Raw genomic sequence first — 26,033 nt, forward strand, 5'->3', positions numbered from 1 at the left:
TGTAAAATTTTTATTCATTTCTTTTGGTGCAAACTAGTGTTTATTAAAAAATAATATTTAGGAATTTATACTCACTGGACATGTTATAGTTAACATCCAAAGACAAAAAATATTTGTTATAGTTAACATCCAAAGACAATTTATTATATGCTTAGTACTAAAAAGCTCCTAAATCAGTGTTGGCATTACAAGATTAGAGAGTTGTTTTTGGCTCATGATTATTATAGAAAAACACTGAGGAAAACTTCAGTCATTACAATTGGTAAAGGTATAATTTTACATTTCATGAAGGATAGTAGTCATATTTGGTAATAGCCTCATTTATAAATTAAAGTATACTCACTTCGAGGTTGTATTTTGATGCTGTTTCTTTTCACTTCTCGCAAATAACCAACAAGGCACAAACTGCTTCCAATTGACAGTCCAAACAAAGGAGGAATCATGGCTAACCATCTGGTTGCTAATATTTGTTAAAGGCAAATTACAAACTTCAGAGTATGGTTCAACATCACCAAAAGGAGTAAAGTTGCTCCCTCTGACCACCTTATTCCATGAAAAAAGTGTACTTTGACTTCTAAAATGGATTTTAAAAATTCAGTAGAAAGATTTAACAACTATCAACATTTCCAGCACTGATTTTTCTAATACCCAGAAACATCCACTTAGCAGTTGTAAGACTAACTTGAAAAACTGAATATACAAATGTAAATTATTGCCATTAGCTAGTAGGAATCATCACTTGATTCTTAATCCTGTTTATATTTAATTATAAACATAAGACTGATTTTTGTGTGTGTGTGTGGTATGCGGGCCTCTCACTGTTGTGGCCTCTCCCGTTGCAGAGCACAGGCTCCGGACGTGCAGGCTCAGCGGCCATGGCCTACGGGCCCAGCCGCTCCACGGCATGTGGGATCTTCCCGGACCAGGGCACGAACCTGTCTCCCCTGCATCGGCAGGCGGACTGCCAACCACTGTGCCACCAGGGAAGCCCAAGACTGATTTTTAGAATAAAAAGAATGAAGAACATCTCCATCATGTGTCTTTGTTCCCAATAATCCCTTTCAGATAGATCTGTGAAGTAATACAGAGCACAGTGTCGACATACCTTTCATTTCAAAGGCCGAAAAAAATAGGGCTTATTAAGTAGTGAGATCATTTCTATTAGGCTTTATATTAGTATCAATTAATGAGTTAATCAGTCAAACGAGTATCAGTTGATTTAATCTCGCCCAAATGAATGGGTCTCTGTTGGTTGATCAATGCGATAGAGAAACTCTGCAGGTAAGAAGTATCCAAGATATTCCACTATATCTGGGGTGGTGTCATAATGGTAGTGTCCACCTTCTCCATGATGACTAAAACAATGAGTGTGCTCCAACCGCAAATCAAACCCCTAGGACAACAGAGAAGCTATCTGTTAGTATTCCAATTATTTTGCATAGAACTTGTTTAAGGGGATGGGAGACCTTTTTAATTTATGTTACAATAATTTTTATTTTATTTTTTTTAGTAGGTAATACAGTCACATGATTCAAAATTCAGAGGGTGCAAAAGCATATATTCAGTAAAATGTATCTTTCCATTTCCTGCCCTCACTTCCTTTCCTAGAAGGCAACCAAAGTAAGCAGTTTCTTCTATATCCTTCCAAAAGGATTATTTTTAATTTATTACTTGTATGGTAGTACTCTGCACCTACTGTGCTGTATGTTGCTCTTCTTCATTTAACAGTATAGCTTTCAGATCTTTGTATATCAGAACATAAAAGAGCTTCCTAATTCTTTTATATCTATGGTATTCTATTGTATGCGCATACCACTTTCCAACTGACATTAGATTATTTCCAGTTCTTCTGCTATTACAGCAGTGCTGTCATGAATAACCCTTTTAACTAGTCATTTTATGCACATAGCCATATATTTAACGATAAATTCCTAGACATGTAATCACTGGATCAAAAGATATAGTCAGTATTTTCGTAGATATTTGCTTTAAATTAGTCTATATTATTTTTCTAGGGTACAATATTAGAATATAATGAACAGTATATAGAACAGCAAATAAGATGATAGGACACCTGAATCCTGTTCTGATTCTACTATTTAATAATGTGACTTTGGGTGTTATTTAAAATGCCTGTGCCTTCAATTCTCCAAAGGTAAAATCTGCTCTGCCAAATCATAGGTGGTCAGATATTTGCTCCCTTACCTTTTAAGACAATTCTACAGACTACACTAGTTCTTAAATAAGAACACAAAAAGTGCCTAATTCTAAAAGAATATTCTAAAAATTAAGCATTATTGCAATGTAAAAGACAGACATAGACTTACTGGGTCTCTGGAGATAAAAACTGGCAGACAAACCAAAGGAGCCTTCATCTCATAAAAACGTAACCATTTATTCACGTCTTCATCAGAGTTCAATGGGCAGGAAGAAAATTCTGCTGGCTACAATAAAAGGACATTAAACAAGTAAACATCGAATATTATTGAGCTAAAAATTTATATATAATTTCATTGTTAAAACCTTTAAGCCTTCTTATACATTCTATTGCTATTTTTGGCACCAAGAGAAGTTATATACCCTAGTTTTCAAAAGGACCACCAATCAATGTGTACACACTAAAAGATATGAATGAATAAATAAAGGAGTTTCTCAGTTTTCCTATGAGAATATCCTCATCCCAGTCTTAAATGTCATTATTGATACTGGTAAATGAAAAAAAAGGAAGGCATTGAAAGTGGGGTAGAAGCATCAAACAGAATAAAATACTTAGAAATAAACTTAAGGAGGCAAAAGACTTGTACACTGAAAAGTACAAAGCATTGCTGAAACGAATTTTAAAAGACTCCAGTAAGTGGAAAGACATCTTGTGTTCATGGATTGGACAACTTAATATTGTTAACATGTCAGTACTATCAAAAGCAATCTAAAGATTCACTGCATTCCCTGTCAAAATCCCAATGACGTTTTTGCAGAAATAGAAAAATCCACCCTAAAATTCGTATGGAATCTCAAGGGACCCCAAACAGCCAAAACGATCTTGAAAAAGAAGAAGGAAGTTGGAGGTCTCACACTTATTGATATCAGGCTTGCTATAAAACTATAGTAATCGAAATAGTGTGATACTAGCATAACGACAGGCATACAGATCAATGGAATAGAATAGAGATCCCAGAAGTAAACCCTTGCATATATGGTCAAATGGTTTCTGACAAGGATGCCATGACCATTCAATGGAGAAACGGCTGTCTTTTTAACAAATAGTGCTGGGAAAACTGGATATCCACATGTAAAAAAATAAAGTTAGACCCTTACTTTATATCATATACAAAAATTAACTAAAAATGGATCCGACACCTAAATATAATAGCTAAAACTGCAAAGACTCTTAGAAGAAAACAGGAGGGAAGTTTCATGACATTAAATTTGACTTTTTGGATATGACATCAAAAGTACAGGTAGTAAAAGGAAAAATAAACAGGTGGACTACATCAAACTAAAAAGCTTCTGCACAGTAAAGGCAACAGTCAACAAAATGAAAAAGGCAGCCTATGGAATGAGAGAAAATATTTGCAAACCATATATCTGATAAGGGGTTAATATCCAAAATATATAAGGAATTCAATAGGAAAAAAAAAGCCCAATTAAAAAATGATCAAAGGACTGAATTAGACATTTTTCCAAAGAAGACATACAAACGGCCAACAGGTATATGAAAAAGCACTCAACATCACTATTCATCAGGTAAATGCAAATCAAAGCCATGAGATATCACTCACTCTAGTGCAGATGGCTGTTCTCAAAAAGGCAAGAGATGAAAAGTGTTGGTGAGGATGTGGAGAAAATAGAACACTTGTACACTGCTAGTGGGAATGTAAACCGGCACGACCATTACGGAGCTTCCTCAAAAAATTAAAAATAAAACCACCATATGATCCAGCAATTCTGCTGGGTATATATCCAAAGGAAATGAAATCACTACCTTGAAGAGATATCCGCACTCCTATGTTCACTGTGGCATTATTCACGTTAGTCAAGATTGGGAAACAACCTAAGTGTCCATCAACAGATGAATGGATAAAGAAATTGTTATCTGTATCTTTTTAGTTGTGATATGTATATGAAATATTATGCAGGCTTAAAAGAAGGAGGAAATCCTGCCATTTGTAACAATATAGTTGAACTTGGAGGACATTATACAACACTAAGTGAAATAAGCCAGTCACAGTCAAATACTGCATGATATCACTTATATGTGGAATCTAAAGAAGTCCAACTTAGAGAAACAGTATAATGGTGGTTGCCAGAGGATGAGGGGGTGGGGGAAAATGGGGAAATGTTGATCAAAGGGTACAAACTTCCAGTTATAAGGTGAGTGAGTTCTAGAGAGCTAATGCACATCATGGTAACTATAGTTAATAATAAAGTATTGTTTACTTGAATTTTAAGAAATCCTATAATCCTTTGGTATTTACAAATAGATTTCTCTATAATTTTGTCGTAAATTGGAAAAGTAAGTAGTTTCACAAATGTGTCTTTCTATGCAGAATCAGCTGGTTTGCCATTTAAAATTATCAGGATAAAAAACATCAAAACAATACGTTTTCTAATGGCTTCATTGTTAAAACAAAAAGGACATTAAGTTATAACACTTTTACACTTCATTCATTTATTCGTTCACTCACCTACCAAAAATTATTTTAAAAATCCTAGATGACCTGGTCTGTCTTCATATAGTATTCCGTCATTAATGCCTTATAAACTTATTATAGTCAGCCCATAAGATTATCATTTTCATGAGTTCTTTCCCTAAAACCACAACCATCGTAATAGCAAAGTCTATATAGGGATTCTAGCAATGAAAATAATCAGTTTCTAAGGCTTATACTCACATCTATCTCAATCTTTAATACAAACAAATTGAGAAGAAAGTTCTATTATATTAATATGAAAAAAGGACTCCAGCTGGACATTATCATACAAGTTGCTTTACAGTATTGTCTGTCATTTAAATTTGATCACAGTAAAAGGGTTTGTTTAGGGTGTCTTTAAAAGTTAAATTCTCAGGTCTTCCCTAGTGGTCCAGTGGGTAAGACTCCGTGCTCCCAATGCAGGAGGCCCAAGTTCAATCCCTGGTCAGGGAACTAGATCCTGTATGCATGTTGCAACTAAGAGTTCGCATGCTGCAACTAAGAAGTCCACTAAGAAGCTGGCATACCGCAACTAAAGACCCTACATGATGCAACGAAGATCCCACGTGCCACAACTAAGACCCAATGCAACCAAAAATAAATAAATAAATATTTTTAAAAAAGGTTAAATTCTCAATGTATATTAAAAAAATCCTACGATCTTAAGCACGTGTGCGCGCGCGCACACACACACACACACAGGCCTTTACCATAATATGAGTCTTCACTTTTCCCTTCTGAATCACGAAAGTACCTCCCATTCCTACAGGCTTATCTCCATAATGTTTTTCAAGAGTCTGTCTCATACAAGTCACAAAGTTAAGTTTTCCAGTTCTTCTTTTGGCTTTCACCTCAATGACCTAGAGAGGACATAAATACACATACCATTGTTCTAAGCTGCAAAATATTATGTAAATAACTACCCAAGTGAAACATTATATAATTCAGTGCCATCAAGCAAATATTCACTTGTTTGCTTCGAGCACCCAGATATGAGCAGAAGTGTCTCAATCCTCTAAGTCTTAATAATATATATAGTATTATATATATATATATATAAATTATATATCATTTACTCTAATAATGTCGTATTTGTGCTTTCTTGGACTGAGAGAGTTATAGCTAAATTTTATAAATTTATAGCCAAATTCTACACTGAACTCTAGAGATTCTTATATGTCAAGGTGGTGAAAGACTGAGAATTCTTTGGTTTAAAGGGATTAACTTCTGATAACTGGAGGGAGGAGAAATGATTATGTTTTCTCATTTCCTTTAAAAATCTGGACTTCTGTTACCTCCACTTTATTAGGTATTTTTGCTTCACTATCTCATTTCCCAAAGTGGCTGAAGTAGTTATCTCTACAAGATCTGGGAGTTCTCACAACAGCTAAAACTGAAATAATCTTTTAAAAAAAAAATAACAGCTTTATGGGGGATATAATTCACATACCATACAATCCACCTATTTCAAGTATACAATTCAATGGGTTTCAGTATACGTATAGAGTTGTGCGACCATCATTACAATTTTGGAACATGAAATCATCCTTTTTTTTTGTACTAACAGGAAGTAAATATGAAGTGAGGCATTAATTCTTCTCACGTCTTCTATAATTTTTTGCTCCCATCATTTCTATCTCAATCAATGTCTGATCAGTCTGAAATGAGTAAGTTACATATATACCAACTATATAGGTAGACATTATCTACTTCAGCTGCATGGTTCATCTATTTGACTAACTCACTCCCCACAGGAACATCCTATTTTAGTTCCTTGGAAAAAAAGCTATTGCTTACTAAGTATTATTTTTTTTTCTTTTTAAAATTTTTGTTTGCGTGTGTCTTTGTTGCTGCGTGCAGGCTTCCTCTAGTTGAGGAGAGCGGAGGCTGCTCTTCATTGCGGTGCTAGGCCTTCTCATTGCGATCGCTTCCTTGTTGCAGAGCGTGGGCTGTAGGCGTGCTGGCTTCAGTAGTTGTGCCGCATGGGCTTAGTTGTTCCGTGGCATGTGGGATCTTCCCAGACCAGGGCTCGAACCCGTGTCCTCTGCATTGGCAGGTGGGTTCTTAACCACTGTGCCACCAGGGAAGCCCAAAGTATTTTCACTATGCCTGTAGTACTTTCTGAATCTTTCATAACTGTGTTATTTAAAGAGGTTTGGGACTTAGGTAGCTTTGGATTTCCTTAAGAAAACTACAGTAGTAGCAATAAGCATGCAAATTTTTAGCTATCTGAGAACTCTTGGAGAATACTGCATTTTTAGAACAAAATCACCTTTCCAGGCTGGCCTTCACTGGCAAAAAGATTAGCCAGTAATGCAAACCCAAAATCATGATATTTCTCACTGTATTTCTCAAGTAGGCACCCTCCATCTGCAGAGTTAACATGAGCAAAGTAACTTCCATTCACAGGAGGTTTGTGTTCACTTTCTGTTTGAACAACTGGCATAAACTGAAAAGAAAAGTAAATAAGGTAATTAGTCAAGCCTAGTATCTCTATGCAAAGAGAAGATCTTGAATAATGTAACAAAATATTTTGTCCTAGACTTTAAGACATTTTATTTCAAGATCTAATAATAAAACATGAAAAATAAAATATTTAATGTCAGATTCAAAATGTTAAAGATTTACAAATATCAAAAAAACTGAAAAAAAATTTTAGAAAATGTTTACAGTATTATAGTGTTTCTATAAGATTGTGACATTTGCATCAAAATTTCTCATTTTATTACTTACTTATTTACTTACTTACCTACCTACTTACCTACTTACTTACTTAGTTCCCTGACCAGGGATCGAACCCGGGCCCTTGGCAGTGAAAGTGCCGCGCCGCGTCCTAACCACTGGACCGCCAGAGACGTCCTTAAAATTTCTCACTTAAATTTTAAACTTTTTCTGTCTTGAACACTAGGCAAATTATATTAATGTTTCTATAAAAGGACTTGTATGATTATTGACTAACAGTCATAGATGTAAGAGGCTGTGAGAGAATGGGCAGACTGAGCAGGTTATTCTCCTGTTCGTGAGATGTGAAGAAACAGTGATGTTTTTATGTTGGAAATGTGTTAACATACATAGTGATAGATACTACCTTTTGTAAACAATAATCATACTACTGGGGTAGGTCCCTGCAATTTGGTCTGAAAGAGGGATTTGATTAGATAATTAAATATTTCATTCATCTTCTGATTGCAAGCTGCCCTTATACCAGCAAAGATCATAGAGAAGTTAGGAATCCTCTGATGTGTAAGGACTGAAATCTTTCACAGTCCAGAGTCCTCAGCAAATCACAGTAGGACCTTCGATGGACTCCTCGAATACTGAGCATGTGCCATAAGAAAATCTAAATTAGAGATGAGTGCTCCATTTCAGTTGGACTAATTGGAGCATGTGCTATACTCCAAATCTGTATCAACAGTAACAAATCTGTAGAGAGGTATGACATCAACCACTTACAATTCATTCAGAAGACAAGATTTCTGATAGGGCAGTAAAAGGAAAAAGGCAAACTAAGTGTCAAATCAATAAAGTAAAGTAATTATATATATGCTGACCTCAGAATTGAATCCAAGAGTCTGAAATGGGCCTGCTCCTGCTCCAAGAACAAAAGCTCCAGGAAGCTGGATTTCTTTTGCGATTTTATTTAGATCATAAACCTATACAAGAGGAAACGCATATTATTTAAATCTTACTTATATAAATTCCCAGATTTACTTTTTATTACTACATCCATTAACACTTCCTTGTCACATTGGTCAGTGGACCTTCTAATAATAAAAATAGGAATCAACCCGATTTTCATAATCTCCATGTGAATGTGAAAAGTAAAAGAAACTTACTTTTTTTTTATTTGTAAGAGGCAATAAGTAAGGTACACCTCCTACTTCTGCAATTCTAGTTTTCCCACAGATACCTAAAAAAAACAAATAAAACAAGCCATCTTAAAAATAGGCAAACATCTAAATTTAAGTATAAAATGCCAGAAGACACTAATTTATTAAGAGTATATAACTTTTCAGTTCATAGTTTTACAAATAGCAGGGGTTGGAAAATGTAAGTAGCTAGGATCCCTGTCCTATGCTAACTTCCTGTGTTTCTAATAGTGTCATAACCAAGCATGACTTGATATAGTTAGTAGCATAAAGGCAATCGAAAGTTGATGATACATAACACTGTTAAGCAACTATACTCCAGTAAAAATTAATAATATAAAAAAAGAAAGTTGATGATAGGGCAAGGGCTAGAACTGGAGCCAATGTTTGGATGAGGTTTCTAGAATTAGTCTATAATGACTTATTCCTTTAAAAATCTTTCTTTTGGGGGAGGGAGGGTTTTAGCTAAAATTATATTTTAATTTAAAATATTTTGGTAAAATATTACTTCTTTTAAAAATCCATATTGAGAAGTCCTCTTGTTAGAGTTGTTTGTTCCAAGGTTGTTTATAAAAATGACAAGTAATTTTAGGTAACTTCAGATGCTAGGAACTTTCTACTTACATTTTTAATTAAACGTCACAGGTACAGCTAGACACTGTTTGGGAAAAGATTCCCCAGTGTTCTCCTTACTTGCTGCAAGTGACAATAAGTCCTTCCTTCTCTAGTGCTTTGGTTGTGTCTATTGGCTCAACACCCACCAAGAGGTGAACCTGGTTTTCGGGTAAAACGACGAAATAATACTAGTAAACACGCCAAGATCACTAGTGACAAGACCAGTTCATGTAGAAAGTACCTAAATATGTTTATGAAAGATCATATATGTAACATGCATACATATCTGGCTTCCTTAGTATGTAATTTAAAGACTCACAAATTATTGACAAGAACCTAGAAAACTTTTTCAAACCAACCCTTTGGGTGACAAAATTAAGATTAACTATTTTTCCTGTACTCTTCTGTGTTTTCTGGTTTTTATTTGAATTATTTAATCAATTATTTATTTTGGGGTAAAATATATTACCCTTATAATCGGAAGAAACAGAGCTATAAAAAAGTATTATGATAGGGACTTCCCTGGCAGTCTGGTGGTTAAGACTTCGCCTTCCAATGCAGAGGGTGCGGGTTCAATCCCTGGTGGGGGAGCTAAGAGCCCACATGCCTCAGGGCCAAAAAACCAAAACATAAAACAACAAAAAAAGTATTATGATAAATGCTTTTAAGGTGTGAAGAGATATTGCCATCTGGTACATAAAACTTCTAGAATTTACAGGTCTACTTAAAATCAAAGACTGTTTGAACTAGAAAGACCCAAAAAGAACATTTAACCCAAATCTCACTCCCCCCCACCCCCATTTTAATGTATCTGAAGCCCAGATACATTAATTGGCTTACCCAGGGTAATGAAACCTTAAGTGGCAGAGAAAGAACTAGAGTCCAGGATTTCTACGTAAAACTGCTTTTTAACAAAGATGTCAATTACATAATAAAAGAGTGAGTAAGTGTGACTGTTCCAAATTCCTCATTACAGTAGGGTATAATGAGAGAATGTTGGACTTTGGAAGCAGACAGATCTGGATTTGAATCCTGATTATGATTCCCACTGAGATTACTTAGCCTCTCTTCAGCTTCAGTTTTCTCATCTATAAACTGGGGCTAGTACTCACCTTGCAGTGTTAGTATAAAAATTAAGACATCAAATATAGATATCCATCATACTGTCTGACAAATTATATTTACTTAATATTGAAACTGAATGGTACGGATGAACCGGTTTGCAGGGCAGAAATAGAGACACAGATGTAGAGCACAAACGTATGGACACCAAGGAGGGGAAAGTGGCAGGGGTGTGTGTGGCAGGGGGGGCGGGTGGGGGGCAGTGGTGGTGGTGGTGGTGGGATGAATTGGGAGATTGGGACTGACATATATACACTAATATGTATAAAATGAATAACTAATAAGAACCTGCTGTATAAAAAAAATAAATAAAATTAAAAAAAAAAAAGAAACCGAGCAGGACCCTGTGGGGCTCCTGGGCACAAAAGTCTTTTCGTGTCCCCTGTTTTTTTGTTGGTAAGAAATAGGCTTCATTCGGCTTCGGTGACCTTCCCTGAGTTCCACAGGGCAGGTTCAAACAGTTGCTAATCAGGGAAGGGAGGGGATGAAGAGACAAGGGAGGAGCAGTCAAGAAACAATAGTGTAGCCTTGGGGCAGGGTCCTGGTTCCTCCTCACTGGATATACATAACTGTATCTTTGAGCTCTTGTGCAGAACTAAAACCCCTACCACATGGAAGATGTTAACTACTTGATGAAACATTCTTCATTCCAGAGAGAAGGTTACAGTTCAATAACATAGAGAACCATAGATGACGGGACCACCTGAGATGATCCTTAGACTGAAGGAATGCAGGCCTTGCAAGCACTCTGATCCTTATGAGAAGCCCCTCCCCTTGACTGTAAGACTCCCCACACCTGCCCCCCCACTGAGTTTGGGACAGTTTTGAGGGCATTAGGCCTCTGTGGCCCCCTTTGCCTGGCAAAGCAATAAAAGTATTCTTTTCTACTTCACCCAAAACTCTCGTCTCTGAGATTCAATTTGGCAGTGCTGCACAGAGGCTGAGTTTCAGCATCAATATTAATTTCCCTTCTCACTTTAAACACTGGCTGGATAATCACTTGACAAATTTGTTGAAGGGATATTAGTATTTAATGGATGATTCAAATAAATACAAGGCTTTTAAGATCACTTCTGGTCTTGAATGAATGAATGAATAATAAATAAATACATAAATAAATAAATAAAAATTACAGTAAGTTTCCATAACAGTCACTTGAATGATTAAAAACAAAACTCTCATGTGATATTCAGGATTCTAGCCTATTGAATATCTATTATATAACCTGTGAAAGTTACAAAAGTACATAAAAAACATATTTTTCTACAAGGGTATAAAATGAAATTTGACCAATATTAGAAAACACAGAAATTAAGCACAATTTAATCTAAAAGCTGGGTCAATATCCTTTGCAGATATTGCTTACCTTTTACAGGAAAGGTAAATGGCTCCTTGGTCAAATTAGGGCAATCAACTACAGAGACCTGGACATCAGCAAAGTTATCCGTTAGCCCCTTCTGCAGAACTAATAAAGACAAGGAAAAGGGTTAAACATTAGGTAGAAATTTGTCATCACATATCAAGTCTTCCCTCAACTGTTTTGTGTGTCATACTTCCAAACTAAACTTGTGTAATTTACTACTTTTTTTTTTTATTTTTTGGATACGCCACATGGCATGTGGAATCTTAGTTCCCTGACTAGGGACAGAACCTGCGCACCCTGCAGTGGAAGCATGGAGTCTTAACTGCTGGACCGCCAGGGAAGTCCCTAAACTTGTGTAACTTAAAAGGAGGGGGATAAGGGACTTCCTTGGCGGTCCAGCAGTTAAGACTCAGCACTTCCACTGCAGGGGGTGCTCCCCACATGCTGTGCAGCGCAGCCAAACAAACAAACAAAAGGAGGGGGAAATGGTCTTATTAATGAATACAATCAGAAACTGGACACATAATTAATCACAAGATACATATATTAAGGTACATAAATACTTCCATAAATAACACTGTAAACTGTAGTGATTAGAAACCACTGAAGATAAACACTGCACTCAGGTGAGGACTACGTTTCTTTTAGGGAGAGGATTCCAAGTATTGAAATGTAAGTATTTAAACTGCAAGAAAGTAAGCAATTACATGCAACACCTTCATTAATGCTTATAGAAAAAATGTTGAGCAAAAGAAGTAAGACATGGGGCTTCCCTGGTGGCGCAGTGGTTGAGAGTCCGCCTGCCGATGCAGGGACACGGGTTCGTACCCCGGTCCGGGAAGATCCCACATGCCGTGGAGCGGCTGGGCCCATGAGCCATGGCCGCTGAGCCTGCGCGTCCGGAGCCTGTGCTCCGCAACGGGAGAGGCCACAACAGTGAGAGGCCCGTGTACCGCAAAAAAAAAAAAGTAAGACATGAAAGTATGTGTTATATGACTCATATGTATTTCAAAGACAGGCAGCTAATCTAAGGTTCTAACAGGTCAGAACAGTTCAGAACAGTGGTCACCTCTTGGGCGGCTGGGGGAGGGGAAGGGATCCCACACGCGAAGGGGGAAATTGGGGAACCACTGGGAGGGCAGAGGATCAAAAGGGAGCATGGCCAGGTTTCCCCTGCCCACTTGGACCCCCAGGAACCTGTTGAGATCCCGGGCCTGATCCTCTGCCCACCTAGGCCCCCTCCAGCTGTGTGGGTCCTGAGGGAGCGAGAGGGAGGGAAGGGGGAGCAAAAGTAAAGGCTGTATCTATGGCACCGGCACCCCTGAGGGGTGGCCAGGGGAGGGAAGGAGTTACTACGCCCAGTGGGACCCAGTCATGGTTAGGGTTCCAGCAGTGATGGGGGAGACCCTGGGGGAGACAGTGGGGGAGGGGCACAAACGAACGGAAGGGGACGGGGCCACTGCTTTCCCTGTCCTCTTAGGCACCAGGGAGCCTGTTGGGCTCCAGGGCCTAATCCTCTGCCCTTGGAGCCTCTCTCCTGCCATGCAGAGCCTAAGCCTCACCCCTACACCCCCACCCATGGCCCCACCTCTACACTCGAAGACCCCCTCTGAGACCCCCTCCAATGTGCTGGGCATAAACCCCACCCACACACCCTCACTCAGGGCCCTGCCTCCAAACTCCAGAACTCCACACTCCAGGGGCCCTCCTTTCAACATGCTACCTCTCTCCTTCTGCGCAGGTCCTAAGCAGAGGCCCCGCCCCATGCTCCAACATCGCCCTGCCTAGGCCCTGCCCCATGCTCAAATGTCACACCCCCACCCGCCTAGGTCCGACCCCACCCAAAACCCCACCTCTGCCTAAGTTCCACCCCCTGCCTAAACTCTATCCCTATAGCCAAGACTTTTTTTTTTTCTTTTTTCTTCTTTTAGATTGGGGCTCTGTTTTACTTTGTAGATTCATTGTTGTCGATTCTTTTATATTTTTATTTTTTCCTAATCTTTTATTTTTCTAATTTTATTTTATACTTTGTTAGTGATCTCTCCTTTTGGCTTGTTCCCCCACACCTTTATTTATTTTTCTTTTTTCTGTTATTTTACCTTGTTGCAGTTGTTTCAATTATAATTTTATTTTTCTAACATATTTTTTATCTTTCTAATTTTATTTTATATTCTTTCATATTGTACTGCTCCATTTTTTCTTTCTTTCTTCCCCCCCCCCCCCTTTTTTTTTCACTGTGCCATGAAGCTTGCAGGATCTTGGTTCCCAGGCTGGAGGTCGGGCCCGAACTCCTTTGGTGGGAGCTCTGAGTCCAAACCGCTGGACTAACACAGAACCTCAGACCCCATGGAATATCAATTGGAGTGACACCTCCAGGAAATCTTCATATCAGCATCAAGACCCAGCTCTATCCAACTGCATGCAAACTCCAGTGCTGGACATCTCAGGCCAAACAACCAGTAAGACAGGAATACAGCACCACCCATCAAAAAAAAAAAAAAAAAAAAAATGAAACGACAAAAAAATTTGTTACAGATGAAGGAGCAAGGTAAAAACCTACAAGACCAAATAAATGAAGATGAAATAGGCAAGCTACCTGAAAAAGAATTCAGAGTAATGATAGTAAAGATGATTCAAAATCTCAGAAACAGGATGGAGAAAATACAAGAAACATTTCACAAGGATCTAGAAGAACTAAAGAGCAAACAAACAGTGATGAACCACATAATAACTGAAATTTAAAATACTCTAGAAGGAATCAACAGCAGAATAACTGAGGCAGAAGAACGAATAAGTGAGCTGGAAGATAAAATGGTGGAAATAATTACCAGGGAGCAGAATAAAGAAAAAAGAAAGAAAAGAATTGAGAACAGTCTCAGAGACCTCTGGGACAACATTAAATGCACCAACATTCTAATTATAGGGGTTCCAGAAGAAGAAGAGAAAAAGAAAGGGTCTGAGAAAATATTTGAAGAGATTATCATCAAAAACTTCCCTAACATGGGGAAGGAAATAGTGAATCAAGTCCAGGAAGAACAGAGGGTACCATACAGGGTAAACCCAAAGAGAAGCATGCCGAGACACATATTAATCAAACTATCAAAAATTAAATACAAAGAAAAAATATTGAAATCAGCAAGGGAAAAGCAACAGATAACATACACGGGAATCCCCATAAGGTTAACAGCTGATTTTTCAGCAGAAACTGCAAGCCAGCAGGGAGTGGCAGGACATATTTAAAGTGATGAGAAGAAAAAACTATAACCAAGATTACTCTGCCCAGCAAGGATCTCATTCAGATTTGACAGAGAAATTAAAATCTTTACAGATGAGCAAAAGTTAAGAGAATTCAGCACCACCAAACCAGCTTTACAACAAATGCTAAAGGAACTTCTCTAGGCAGGAAACACAAGAGAAGGAGAAGACCTACAAAAACAAACCCAAAACAATTCAGAAAATGGTAATAGGAACATACATATTGATAATTACCTTAAATGTAAATGGATTAAATGCTCCAACCAAAAGACATAGACTGGCTAAATGGATACAAATGCAAGACCTGTACATATGCTGCCTACAAGAGACCCACTTCAGACCTAGCGACACATACAGACTGAAAGTGAGGGGATGGAAAAAGATATTCCATGCAAATGGAAATCAAAAGAAAGCTGGAGTAGCAATTCTCATATCTGACAAAATAGACTTTAAAATAATGACTATTACAAGAGACAAAGAAGGACACTTACATAATGATCAAGGGATCAATCCAACAAGAAGATATAACAATTGTAAATATTTATGCACCCAACATAGGAGCACCTCAATACATAAGGCAAATACTAACAGCCATAAAAGGGGAAATCGCCAGTAACACAATCATAATAGGGAAATTTAACACCCTACTTTCACCAATGGACAGATCATCCAAAATGAATATAAATAGGGAAACACAAGCTTTAAATGATACATTAAACAAGATGGACTTAATTGATATTTATAGGACATTCCATCCAAAAACAACAGAATACACTTTCTTCTCAAGCGCCCATGAAACATTCTCTAGGATACACCATATCTTGGGTCACAAATCAAGCCTTGGTAAATTTAAGAAAATTGAAATCATATCAAGTATCTTTTCCGACCACAATGCTATGAGACTAGATATCAATTACAGGAAAAAAACTGTAAAAAATACAAACACGTGGAGGCTAAACAATATACTACCAAATAACCAAGAGATCACTGAAGAAATCAAAGAGGAAATCAAAAAATACCTAGAAACAAATGACAAAACACAATGATCCAAAACCTATGCGATGCAGCAAAAACAGTTCTAAGAGGGAAGTTTATAGGAAGACAATCCTACCTCAGGAAACAAGAAAAATCTCAAATAAACAACCTAACCTTACACCTAAAGCAATAGAGACAGAACAAAAAACACCCAAAGTTACCAGAAGGAAAGAAATTATAAAGATCAGATCAGAAATAAATGAAAAAGAAATGAAGGAAATGATAGCAAAGATCAATAAAACTAAAAGCTGGTTCTTTGACAAGATAAATAAAATTGACTCATCAAGAAAAAAGAGAGAGAAGACTCAAATCAACAGAATTAGAAATGAAAAAGAAGAAGTAACAACTGACACTTCAGAAATACAAAGGATCATAAGAGATTACTACAAGCAACTATATGCCAATAAAATGGACAACCTGGAAGAAATGGACAAATTCTTAGAAAAGCACAACCTTCTGAATATGAACCAGGAAGAAATAGAAAATATAAACAGACCAATCACAAGCATTGAAATTGAAACTGTGATTAAAAATCTTCCAACAAACAAGAGCCCAGGACCAGATGGCTTCACAGGCGAATTCTATCAAACATTTAGAGAAGAGCTAACACCTATCCTTCTCAAACTCTTCCAAAATATAGCAGAGGGAGGAACACTCCCAAACTCATTCTACAAGGCCACCATCACCCTGATAACAAAACCAGATAAAGATGTCACAACAAAAGAAATTACAGGCCAAATATCTCTGATGAACATAGATGCAAGAATCCTCAACAAAATACTAGCAAACAGAATCCAACAGCACATTAAAAGGATTATACACCATGATCACGTGGGGTTTGTCCCAGGAATGCAAGGATTCTTCAATATACACAAATCAATCAATGTGATACACCATATTAACAAATTGAAGGATAAAAACCATATGATCATCTCAATATATGCAGAAAAAGCTTTTGACAAAATTCAACACCCATTTATGATAAAAACTCTCCAGAAAGTAGGCATAGAAGGAACCTACCTCAACATAATAAAGGCCGTATATGACAAAGCCACAGCCAACATCGTTCTCAATGGTGAAACCATGGTTTCTGGAAACTGAAACCATTTCCTCTAAGATCAGGAACAAGACAAGTTTGCCCACTCTCACCAGTATTATTCAACATAGTTTTGGAAGTTTTAGCTACAGCAATCAGAGAAGAAAAGAAATAAAAGGAATCCAAATCAGAGAAGAAGAAATAAAAAAAAAAAAAAAGAAGAAGTAAAACTGTCACTGTTTGCAGATGACATGATACTATACATAGAGAATCCTAAAGATGCTACCAGAAAACTACTAGAGCTAATCAATGAATTTGGTTAAGTAGCAGGGTACAAAATTAATGCACAGAAATCTCTTTCATTCCTATACACTAATGATGAAAACTCTGAAATAGAAATTAAAGAAACACTCCCATTTACCACTGCAACAAAAAGAATAAAATACCTAGGAATAAACCTACCTAAGGAAACAAAAGACCTGTATACAGAAAACTATAAGACACTGATGAAAGAAATTAAAGATGATACAAACAGATGAAGAGATATACTATGTTCTTGGATTGGAAGAATAACATTGTGAAAATGTCTCTACTACCCAAAGCAATCTACAGATTCAATGCAATCCCTATCAAACAACCAATGGCATTTTTCACAGAAGTAGAACAAAAAAATTCACAATTTGTATGGAAATATAATGGACCCCGAAAAAAATAAAATAAAATAAAATAAAAGACCCCGAATAGCCAAAGCAAGATTGAGAAAGAAAAACGGAGCTGGAGGAATCATGCTCCCTGACTTCAGACTATACTACAAAGCTACAGTAATCAAGATAATATGGTAGTGGCACAAAAACAGAAATATACATCAATGGAACCAGATAGAAAGCCCAGCGACAAACCCATGCATATATGGTCACCTTATCTTTGATAAAGGAGCCAAGAGTATACAATGGAGAAAAGACAGTCTCTTCAATAAGTGGTGCTGGGAAAACTGGACAGCTACATGTAAAAAATGAAATTAGAACACTCCCTAACACCATACACAAAAATAAATTCAAAATGGATTAGAGACCTAAATGTAAGGCCAGACAGCATAAAACTCTTAGAGGAAAACATAGGCAGAACACTCTATGACATAAATTACAGCAAGATCCCTTTTGACCCACCTCCTAAAGAAATGGAAATAAAAACAAATATAAACAAATGGGATCTAATGAAAGTTATAAGCTTTTGCACAGCAAAGGAAACAATAAAAAAAGATGAAAAGAACACTCAGAATCAGAGAAAGTACTTGCAAACAAAGCAACTGACCAAAGATTAATCTCCAAAATATACAAGCAGCTCATGCAGCTTAATATCAAAAAAACAAACAACCCAATCCAAAAATGGGCAAAAGACCTAAACAGACATTTCTCCAAAGAAGATGTACAGATTGCCAACAAATACATGAAAGGATGCTCAACATCACTAATCATTAGAGAAATGTATATCAAAACTACAATGAGGTATCACCTCACACCAGTCAGAATGGCCATCATCAAAAAATCTACAAACAATAAATGCTGGAGAGGATGTGGAGAAAAGGAAACCCTCTTGCACTATTGGTGGGAATGTAAATTGGTACAGTCACTATGGAGAACATTATGGAGGTTCCTTAAAAAACTAAAAATAGAACTACCATATGACTCAGCAATCCCACTACTGGGCATACCATGACAAAACTATAATTCAGAAAGAGTCATGTACCACAATGTTCACTGCAGCACTATTTACAATAGCCAGGACATGGAGGCAACCTAAGTGTCCATCGACAGATGAATGGATAAAGAAGATGTGGCACATATATACAATGGAATATTACTCAGTCATAAAAAGAAATGAAATTGAGTATTTGTAGTGAGGTGGATGGACCTAGAGACTGTCATACAGAGTGAAGTAAGTCAGAAAGAGAAAAACAAATACCATATGCTAACACATATATATGGAATCTAAAAAAAAAAAAAAAAAAAGGTTCTAAAGAACCTAGGGGCAGGACAGGAATAAAGACGCAGATGTAGAGAATGGACTTGAGGATACGGGGAGGGGGAAGGGTAAGCTGGGACGAAGTAAAACAGCAGCATTGACATATATACAGGACCAGATGTTAAATAGATAGCTAATGGGAAGCAGCTGCATGGCACAGGGAGATTAGCTTGGTGTTTTGCGAGCACCTAGAGGGGTGGGATAAGGTGGGTGGGAGGGAGACGCAAAAGGGAAGGGATATGGGGATATATGTTTGCATATAGCTGATTCAGTTGGTATACAGCAGAAACTAACACAACACTGTAAAGCAATTATACTCCAATAAAGATGTTAAAAAAAAAGTTAATAAAGCAATATTGTACAACTTTTGGGCACCACACATATTTAAATCATGGATTACCATATTCATTTTCATTCTGTAAAGTTCGTATCTCATCAAGAATCTGAATCGTGAATTTAGATTTTTTTTGAGGGGCAGAGTTTTGGACTCTGTCAATAAAAACAGTACAGAACAAATACAGAAAAGGAAAATTAGTTCTGTATTGAAAGTACTGTTGCATAAAGCTTATCTTAGAATGTTTTTATTTAAAAATTTTTTTCCGGGCTTCCCTGGTGGCGCAGTGGTTGAGAGTCCGCCTGCCGGTGCGGGGGACACGGGTTCGTGCCCCGGTCTGGGAGGATCCCACATGCTGCGGAGCGGCTGGGCCCGTGAGCCATGGCCACTGGGCCTGTGCGTCCGGAGCCTGCGCTCCGCAGCGGAAGAGGCCACAACAGTGAGAGGCCCGCGTACCACAAAAAAAAAAAAAAAAAAATTTTTTTCCTTAGGATAATTAAAAAACTCAGTATTGCATTTACCTCCAACAAGCTCCTCTAGACTTGGCACATGAAAAGAATACTCAGCACAAGACATCTTCTTTCTGAAACAGGAAGGGGGCAGGACACAACCTTTAAAAGAATGACAGAGCTGTTGGGGGACACAAAAATTAGAACCAGCTAGGTCCAAGATGGCAGACTTCCAGTAGAACTTGAGCCTCATTATATGCTCATTGTAATGCATTAGCATCTAAATGACACACCCACAGGTGCCATGACCATAAATGGCCAAAAGTGGGCAGTGGCCCAATTCCTGGAATTCTCTGCCCCTTCCCCCAAATAGCTGGAATAATCCTCCCACTTGTTAGCCTATGAAATTACCCAGTCCATAAAAACTACCCCATATTTCGGGGCCTCTCACCTTCTGAGATGTTCCACACTCTGTGGAGTGTGTTTCTCCCAAGGTCATCTCACCTTTTGAGATGGACCGCATTCTGTCTATGGAGTGTGTCTCTCTAAAAAAATCCACTTCTTACCTATCACTTTGTCTCTCAATGAATTCTTTCTGTGATGAGACATAAAGAACCTGAGCTTCGTTAAGTCCTGAGTGTGTGATCTCAAAGTACAGTGTGTTCAAGTCCCAATCTGAGTTTTGGCTGGGGTCAAGTCTCAGCCCATGGGCTCAAGTCCCAATCTGAGTTTTGAGGTTTCACGAGGATGTACAAAATAAAGCAATTGTAGGCTAATTATTGCAGTGCACCAAGCATGAACAGCTGCTGCTCTGGAAATGAAAGAGTTCAGTTATATAAAGAGGGCAAAAGGGCATTTAGGTGTCCTCACAGAAAGGCAACCATAACTTCTTGTATTTCATATTCCAAGTGAGAAATGTCCAAGTAACCTATTTTAATACTAGTACCTTAAATAGCTGACATTTAAAATAGACAAGAGGAATACCAAACCAAGAGGGCACATGATTCATTTTCTTCAGTCATGTATCTGGATTGAACATGCAGCTTTCTAATGGTTGATTTAAGGAATATAGATCCTGAAGCAAAGGTAGTTATTAAGGTTTAAGAATAACTGTTTAAATGGTTGTAGATAACAGTACAGGATGCTCAGGTACTTCTATAATAGATCATTTATTTGTGTTTTCTATTCTATATTTGACATTTAGGCTAAAAGTTAAGTTTCTTAGACTATCACTTTTACAAGAGAAAATTTAAATTACTAAGAGAAATGGAAACTCCTACAAATTATTAGCTTTTGAAATTCAAATTATTTCATTTACAAATAAACATTTTCTTGGTAAACAGCTTCAATGTCCAATTATTCTGATAACCTAACCAATTATCATTTGATTTTTAAAAAATATATGCTAAATATATTTTACAATAAGTAGACATATATGCAGAGATTAGTATCTTACCTCAAGTGTACAGGTGATGAGGTGTGCAAGCAGAGAGAGTTAAATAAAATGCAGGCAAAAAAACCCAAACAAACGAAAGTAATATGAGTTGGGCGGGGAATCCCACTGGAGGCCAGTCACAACAAGGAATAAAGACAAAACTCTTAAGGCTGTTTCTAAGAACACTGTTGGAGTTCTCATTAAAATTGTTAATGAAATACCTCGTTAATGTGAATAATCTCTGATATACCATTACTTAGTAAGCAAAAGATGGTCCTTCAACATCACTTGAAATACTCTTCCAAAAAAAATTTTTTTTTAATTTTCCAAAGATTCAGTTTTCTTAGAAACTGGATTTCTAATTTTGATGATAACAAATAACACATCCTCCACAAACATACATTTAAGACCTGACATTTCTTTAGTACTTTATCAGATAATACTTTATTACCCTTTATTTACTTAATATGCATAATTTGGTCTGCCAAAGAAAATGTGAAGTGTTGATAATGGGCCCCAAACCCTATATAATCATAGTTAGATGATCTCAAATATATTTTATTTTTTTTTGGCCGTGCATTGCGGCTTGCAGGATATTAGTTCCCTGACCAGGGATCAAACCCTGGCCCTCGGCAGTGAAAGCGAAGCACAGACTCCTAACCATTGGACGGCCAGGGAATTCCCGAAAATATATTTTCGAATTGAATAAGCTATAATTGTTTAGGAATGAGCCATTTTAACTTTATTGAAATAATTTCAGATGGACAGAAAATACGTACAAATAATCTCATATATGCTTCACCTAGATTTTCTAAAGGTTGACATCTTATATTTTCTTTCTTTCTTTTTCTTCTTTTTTTTTTTTTGTCTGCTCTGCGAGGCATGCAGAATCCTAGTTCCCAGACCAGGAGTGGAACCCGTGCCCCCAGCAGTGGAAGCATGGAGTGTTAACCACTGGACCACAAGGGAAGGCCCATCATCTTATATTTTCTTTATTAGAAACCAGCAAGTACTAATTAAGAACTTGTGAAAATCTGCTCAGTGAATACATGTTTACTTAAAATGAAGATAATAAAAGCACTCTAGATATTTCTACTTACAGTAGGAATAATAAAGACTCAAGTTTAAATTAAATACAATCCTAATGATCTCAGGTGGCCTCGGCCTGCAGGGGCTTGAAGCAAGATCTCGTTCCCCAGCGAAGTCAGGCCATGGCAGTGAGAGCACTGAATCTTAGCCCCTACACCACGAGGGCCAGTGGCTAGTGACAAGGCCCCTGGCTTGTCTTATTTGTAAAAGTTAATTTCAACAAAGAGACTGAAAGTAGTGAAACAAGCAAAGTGTTTATTAGGAGGGAAAAAAGTACATGTGAATAGACACACATGGGTGGACTAAGAGAGTTGCGTCTTCGTGGTAGTTTAAATCACTTACATAGGGCATTTCTTGGGGGTTTCCTCTGGCAAATGTCTTGCTTTGCCTGGCTCTGAGGCCGTATTTGGTATAACTCAGGGTTCTCCCCTGTATGTGCGCACATCTCTTAATGCAGAGACCTATGGGAAGGTTGACATCACCTACTATGGGGTGGTGCCCCCTCCCTTCCTTACACCCCCAGCCTTTCTGTACCTGTATAGTTGGGAAGAACTCCTTGACCTTGAGAATGAGAAATCTGTGGTCTCTTTATCTTTTTTCTGGGTGGGACTGAGCTCCTCCCAGCTCCTGGCATTATATTATCTTGGAGTAGCTGCCCACACAGGACAGATTTCAGCTGCTCAGCCTGCAGCCCATCTACATCTCCTCATCACTAATTTTACACCCTTTACTATCTTTCAAAGGTCAGGTTTTTGTTTTCTTTCCCCACCAAAACAGAAACAAATTCCAACCCTAGGAGGCTACAGTCTGAATAACTGGTTTAGAAATGCAAGCCAAAAGCCCAGAAGGCAGCATGGTAGTGTGTATAAGTGTGTTTCTGTGTGAGTGAGAGATAGGGAAGAGGAGGTTGGAGTTGGAGTGATGAGAGAAAAGGGTTAGAAAAGTTCTAATACAAATCCAGAGTGGCTCTAGGAGGACAGCTTTGGGCCACATGGAGGCAAACAACATTTACTCTCCAGATTCCACTGCTGGGAGTCAGTGGCCCAGAAGTAGGGTCTAGAGAAGGGAAGAATGGAAGATAGGAGGCAGAAGGATAAATGGAGCTGCAGAGGCAATGCCTAAAGGGGTAGACCAACTATGGCCGATAACTATTGACAAACTGCATTCTGTAAACCAGACAGTATGTTAGACACTTTACAGACATTCCTTCAAAACCTCACACAACGACATATTATCCTTCTCATTTTACAAGAGGAAATAGGCCAGAGAGAATATATTATTTACTCCAGATCACTCAGCTATTAAGTGGCAGAAACAGAATTCAAAACCAAATCTAGCCCACTGTAAACCCAGAACTCATCACATTATACCTTGCCATTAACTGGTGAGGGAATGATACAATTCAGCTCACAATAAGGGAAAGTTTGTATAGAGCAACCTTATAGCACTCAGTATACCTCTGGTCATCTGTTTGCTTTGTTTCTGTCCCTTAGACTGTGATCTCTTTGAAGATAGGACTGTATTTCTCATATTTGCCTTCCAAGTACCTAGCATACAATGGATACCAGTTCAGCCTTAGTTTTTTTTATTGAACATTTATGATATTCCAGACTCATAAGGCTCTGGGACACGGCTGGCTCCATGGATGTGCAACTAGTGAAGTTACACAGGACCATGTGTTCAGAATAGCACGTGGTTTATGCTCCATTGCCACCATCTTTAAATTCTTAACTTTAGGGACTTCCCTGGTGATCCAGTGGTTAAGACTGCAGGCTCCCAATGCAGGGGGCCCAGGTTCAATCCCTGGTCAGGGAACTAGATCCCGCATGCCATAACTAAGAGCCTGCATGCCACAATGAAGACCCCGTATGCCGCAACTAAGACCTGGTGCAGACAAATAAATAAATAAAATAAATATTTAAAAAAATTCTTAACTTTATATTTTAACTTTTAAGATGGATAGGACAATGGAACATGCTTGGGATCAGAGGAGAGAGGGTCTATGTGCATGTCCACCACCACTCCTTGCTTCCCATTCACAAAAAGCGTTTAAGTCCTGTGAGCGTAGAATGCTGGTGGATGCACAGTCCAAGGGAGTTCATTGAGACTCAAATTCCCTGGATTCCGTGTCGGTAGAATGTGCACGCATGGAGAAGTAAAATAAATACAGGGGTGCTAGTTTTGTGCAGTATCCAGTGTTCTAGTAAGAACAAAATACATATGCCTACATAGTATGAATTGTGAAATTTCAGTAATTCTGCGTACAAGCTAAATGTTCTTTTGTTTGTATTTAAAACTGGTATTGCAGAATATAGAGTGGTAAATCTCATGCTAATGAGTTAAACTCAATTTTTCTTTACTTAGAGTGACAATAAATTGCAAATTAATGCTATTAATTAATAATAGTATAGTTAGTGATTAATTAATAATAAATCAATAAAACAGAATTAATGTCATTAATAATTAATAATAGCAAATTAATGCTATTAATTAAAACATCATGACAAGTGGAAAGAGATACTACAGAAGAAAGGAGACCGCTTATATTTTAGTACCTTTAATGGCACTTTCCCCCTGCGTTTTGAACAAGGGGCCCTGCATTTTCATTTCGTACTGAGACTCACAAATTACATAGGCAGGCATGTTATGGAACATGGCAGTGAATAAGACATGCAATCCCTGTTCTGCAGCTAACGGTACTTCATAATGCCTAGAAGACTAGACTGTCTGTGCCTGGAATTGTCCAACATTTAGAGCAAAATTGAGTTAAAGAGGCTAGATTACCCTCCAGGTCTGTCCAATCCGAAGATGACACTAACCATAGATTAAGACTAGACGGCTTTCCTGGTTTTTTCATATGATACAAGAGGTCTGAAAGTGGACAAATCAAGCCAGCTCATTCCTTTTTGTAACTACTGTGGGGAAAAACCCCCCCAAAATACCAAAACTAAACTAGTTTAAACTTTTATCTTAACATTCATTAATCATTCAGGGAACTAAGGGAGAAAACAAACAAAAAAATTCGCCGCTGGTATCCCTTGTGATATGTTAACCAACCCCTGGGAGGCTGACACTTAGCTCTGAGTGAAAGAGTAGTTAACAAAAGTCCGAAGGGGAGAGGGGACCTGGATGTACTACGGGTAACACTGGCTTCAAGTACAAAGGTTACACATTTTGAGTCTCGGTCAAAGCATGATCGTCTTACAATTTAACGCAGAGGAGATTTCTGAAGGCAAAAGTAGACATAATATGACGAAACACACCTGGCACCGTACACACACGCACACCCCCACACACACTCGAGATCAAATTTTGGGAAGTCAGAGGACAGCTCAGCCAAGGCGAGACCACTGGAAGCAAAGCAGGTGGAGTGCCTGTTTCCTTGCAGCTCACAGTCATTCCGTTCACCTGACCCCACAATTTATTTCTTGTAGTTTACCGAAACATTCTTGTTTACTCCACTTACCTAATCCGTGAGGGAAGCCTACACCTAAAACCCGATCTTGCCTCAGTCAACTCCGCCTCCTCTGGATCCGGGAGATCAGACCCTGCCCACTCGAAATCGCTCCTCCTCTCACGGAGATCAAAATGGCGCCCCGCGGGTCACCACTTCCCACCTCTCACTCTCTTCCTGGAGTCAAATTGTTATCGCGAGACTTCGGTCTCCCTATTAGCTGGGGCACGCAGCCCGCCCATCCTTTTCTCCAGCGCGGTAATG

The 26,033-nt window shown here is 38.0% G+C and overlaps 1 protein-coding gene across 2 annotated transcripts; it reads right to left on the reverse strand.

Annotated features, from left to right (window-relative positions):
• On the reverse strand, positions 1 to 25,881 carry C8H11orf54 (chromosome 8 C11orf54 homolog). Of its 2 annotated transcripts, none has more exons than XM_060018097.1 (9): positions 25,782 to 25,881; positions 19,864 to 19,925; positions 11,664 to 11,762; positions 8,528 to 8,601; positions 8,243 to 8,344; positions 6,964 to 7,140; positions 5,402 to 5,551; positions 2,328 to 2,444; positions 1 to 1,393 (listed from the first exon to the last, which is right to left on the reverse strand). In XM_060018097.1, the coding sequence occupies exons 2-9, from the start codon at positions 19,916 to 19,918 to the stop codon at positions 1,220 to 1,222; spliced, it is 948 nt and encodes a 315-aa protein (XP_059874080.1). In that variant the 5' UTR covers positions 19,919 to 19,925; positions 25,782 to 25,881; the 3' UTR covers positions 1 to 1,219. The 2 variants fall into 2 exon arrangements, with proteins under 2 accessions (XP_059874080.1, XP_059874081.1); XM_060018098.1 differs by lacking the exon at positions 25,782 to 25,881 and adding an exon at positions 20,243 to 21,064.
• Between the last annotated feature and the right edge of the window lie 152 nt (positions 25,882 to 26,033).

Source organism: Delphinus delphis, chromosome 8 (genome assembly GCF_949987515.2).
Source record: "Delphinus delphis chromosome 8, mDelDel1.2, whole genome shotgun sequence".
In the NCBI taxonomy this organism is placed as follows: domain Eukaryota; kingdom Metazoa; phylum Chordata; class Mammalia; order Artiodactyla; family Delphinidae; genus Delphinus; species Delphinus delphis.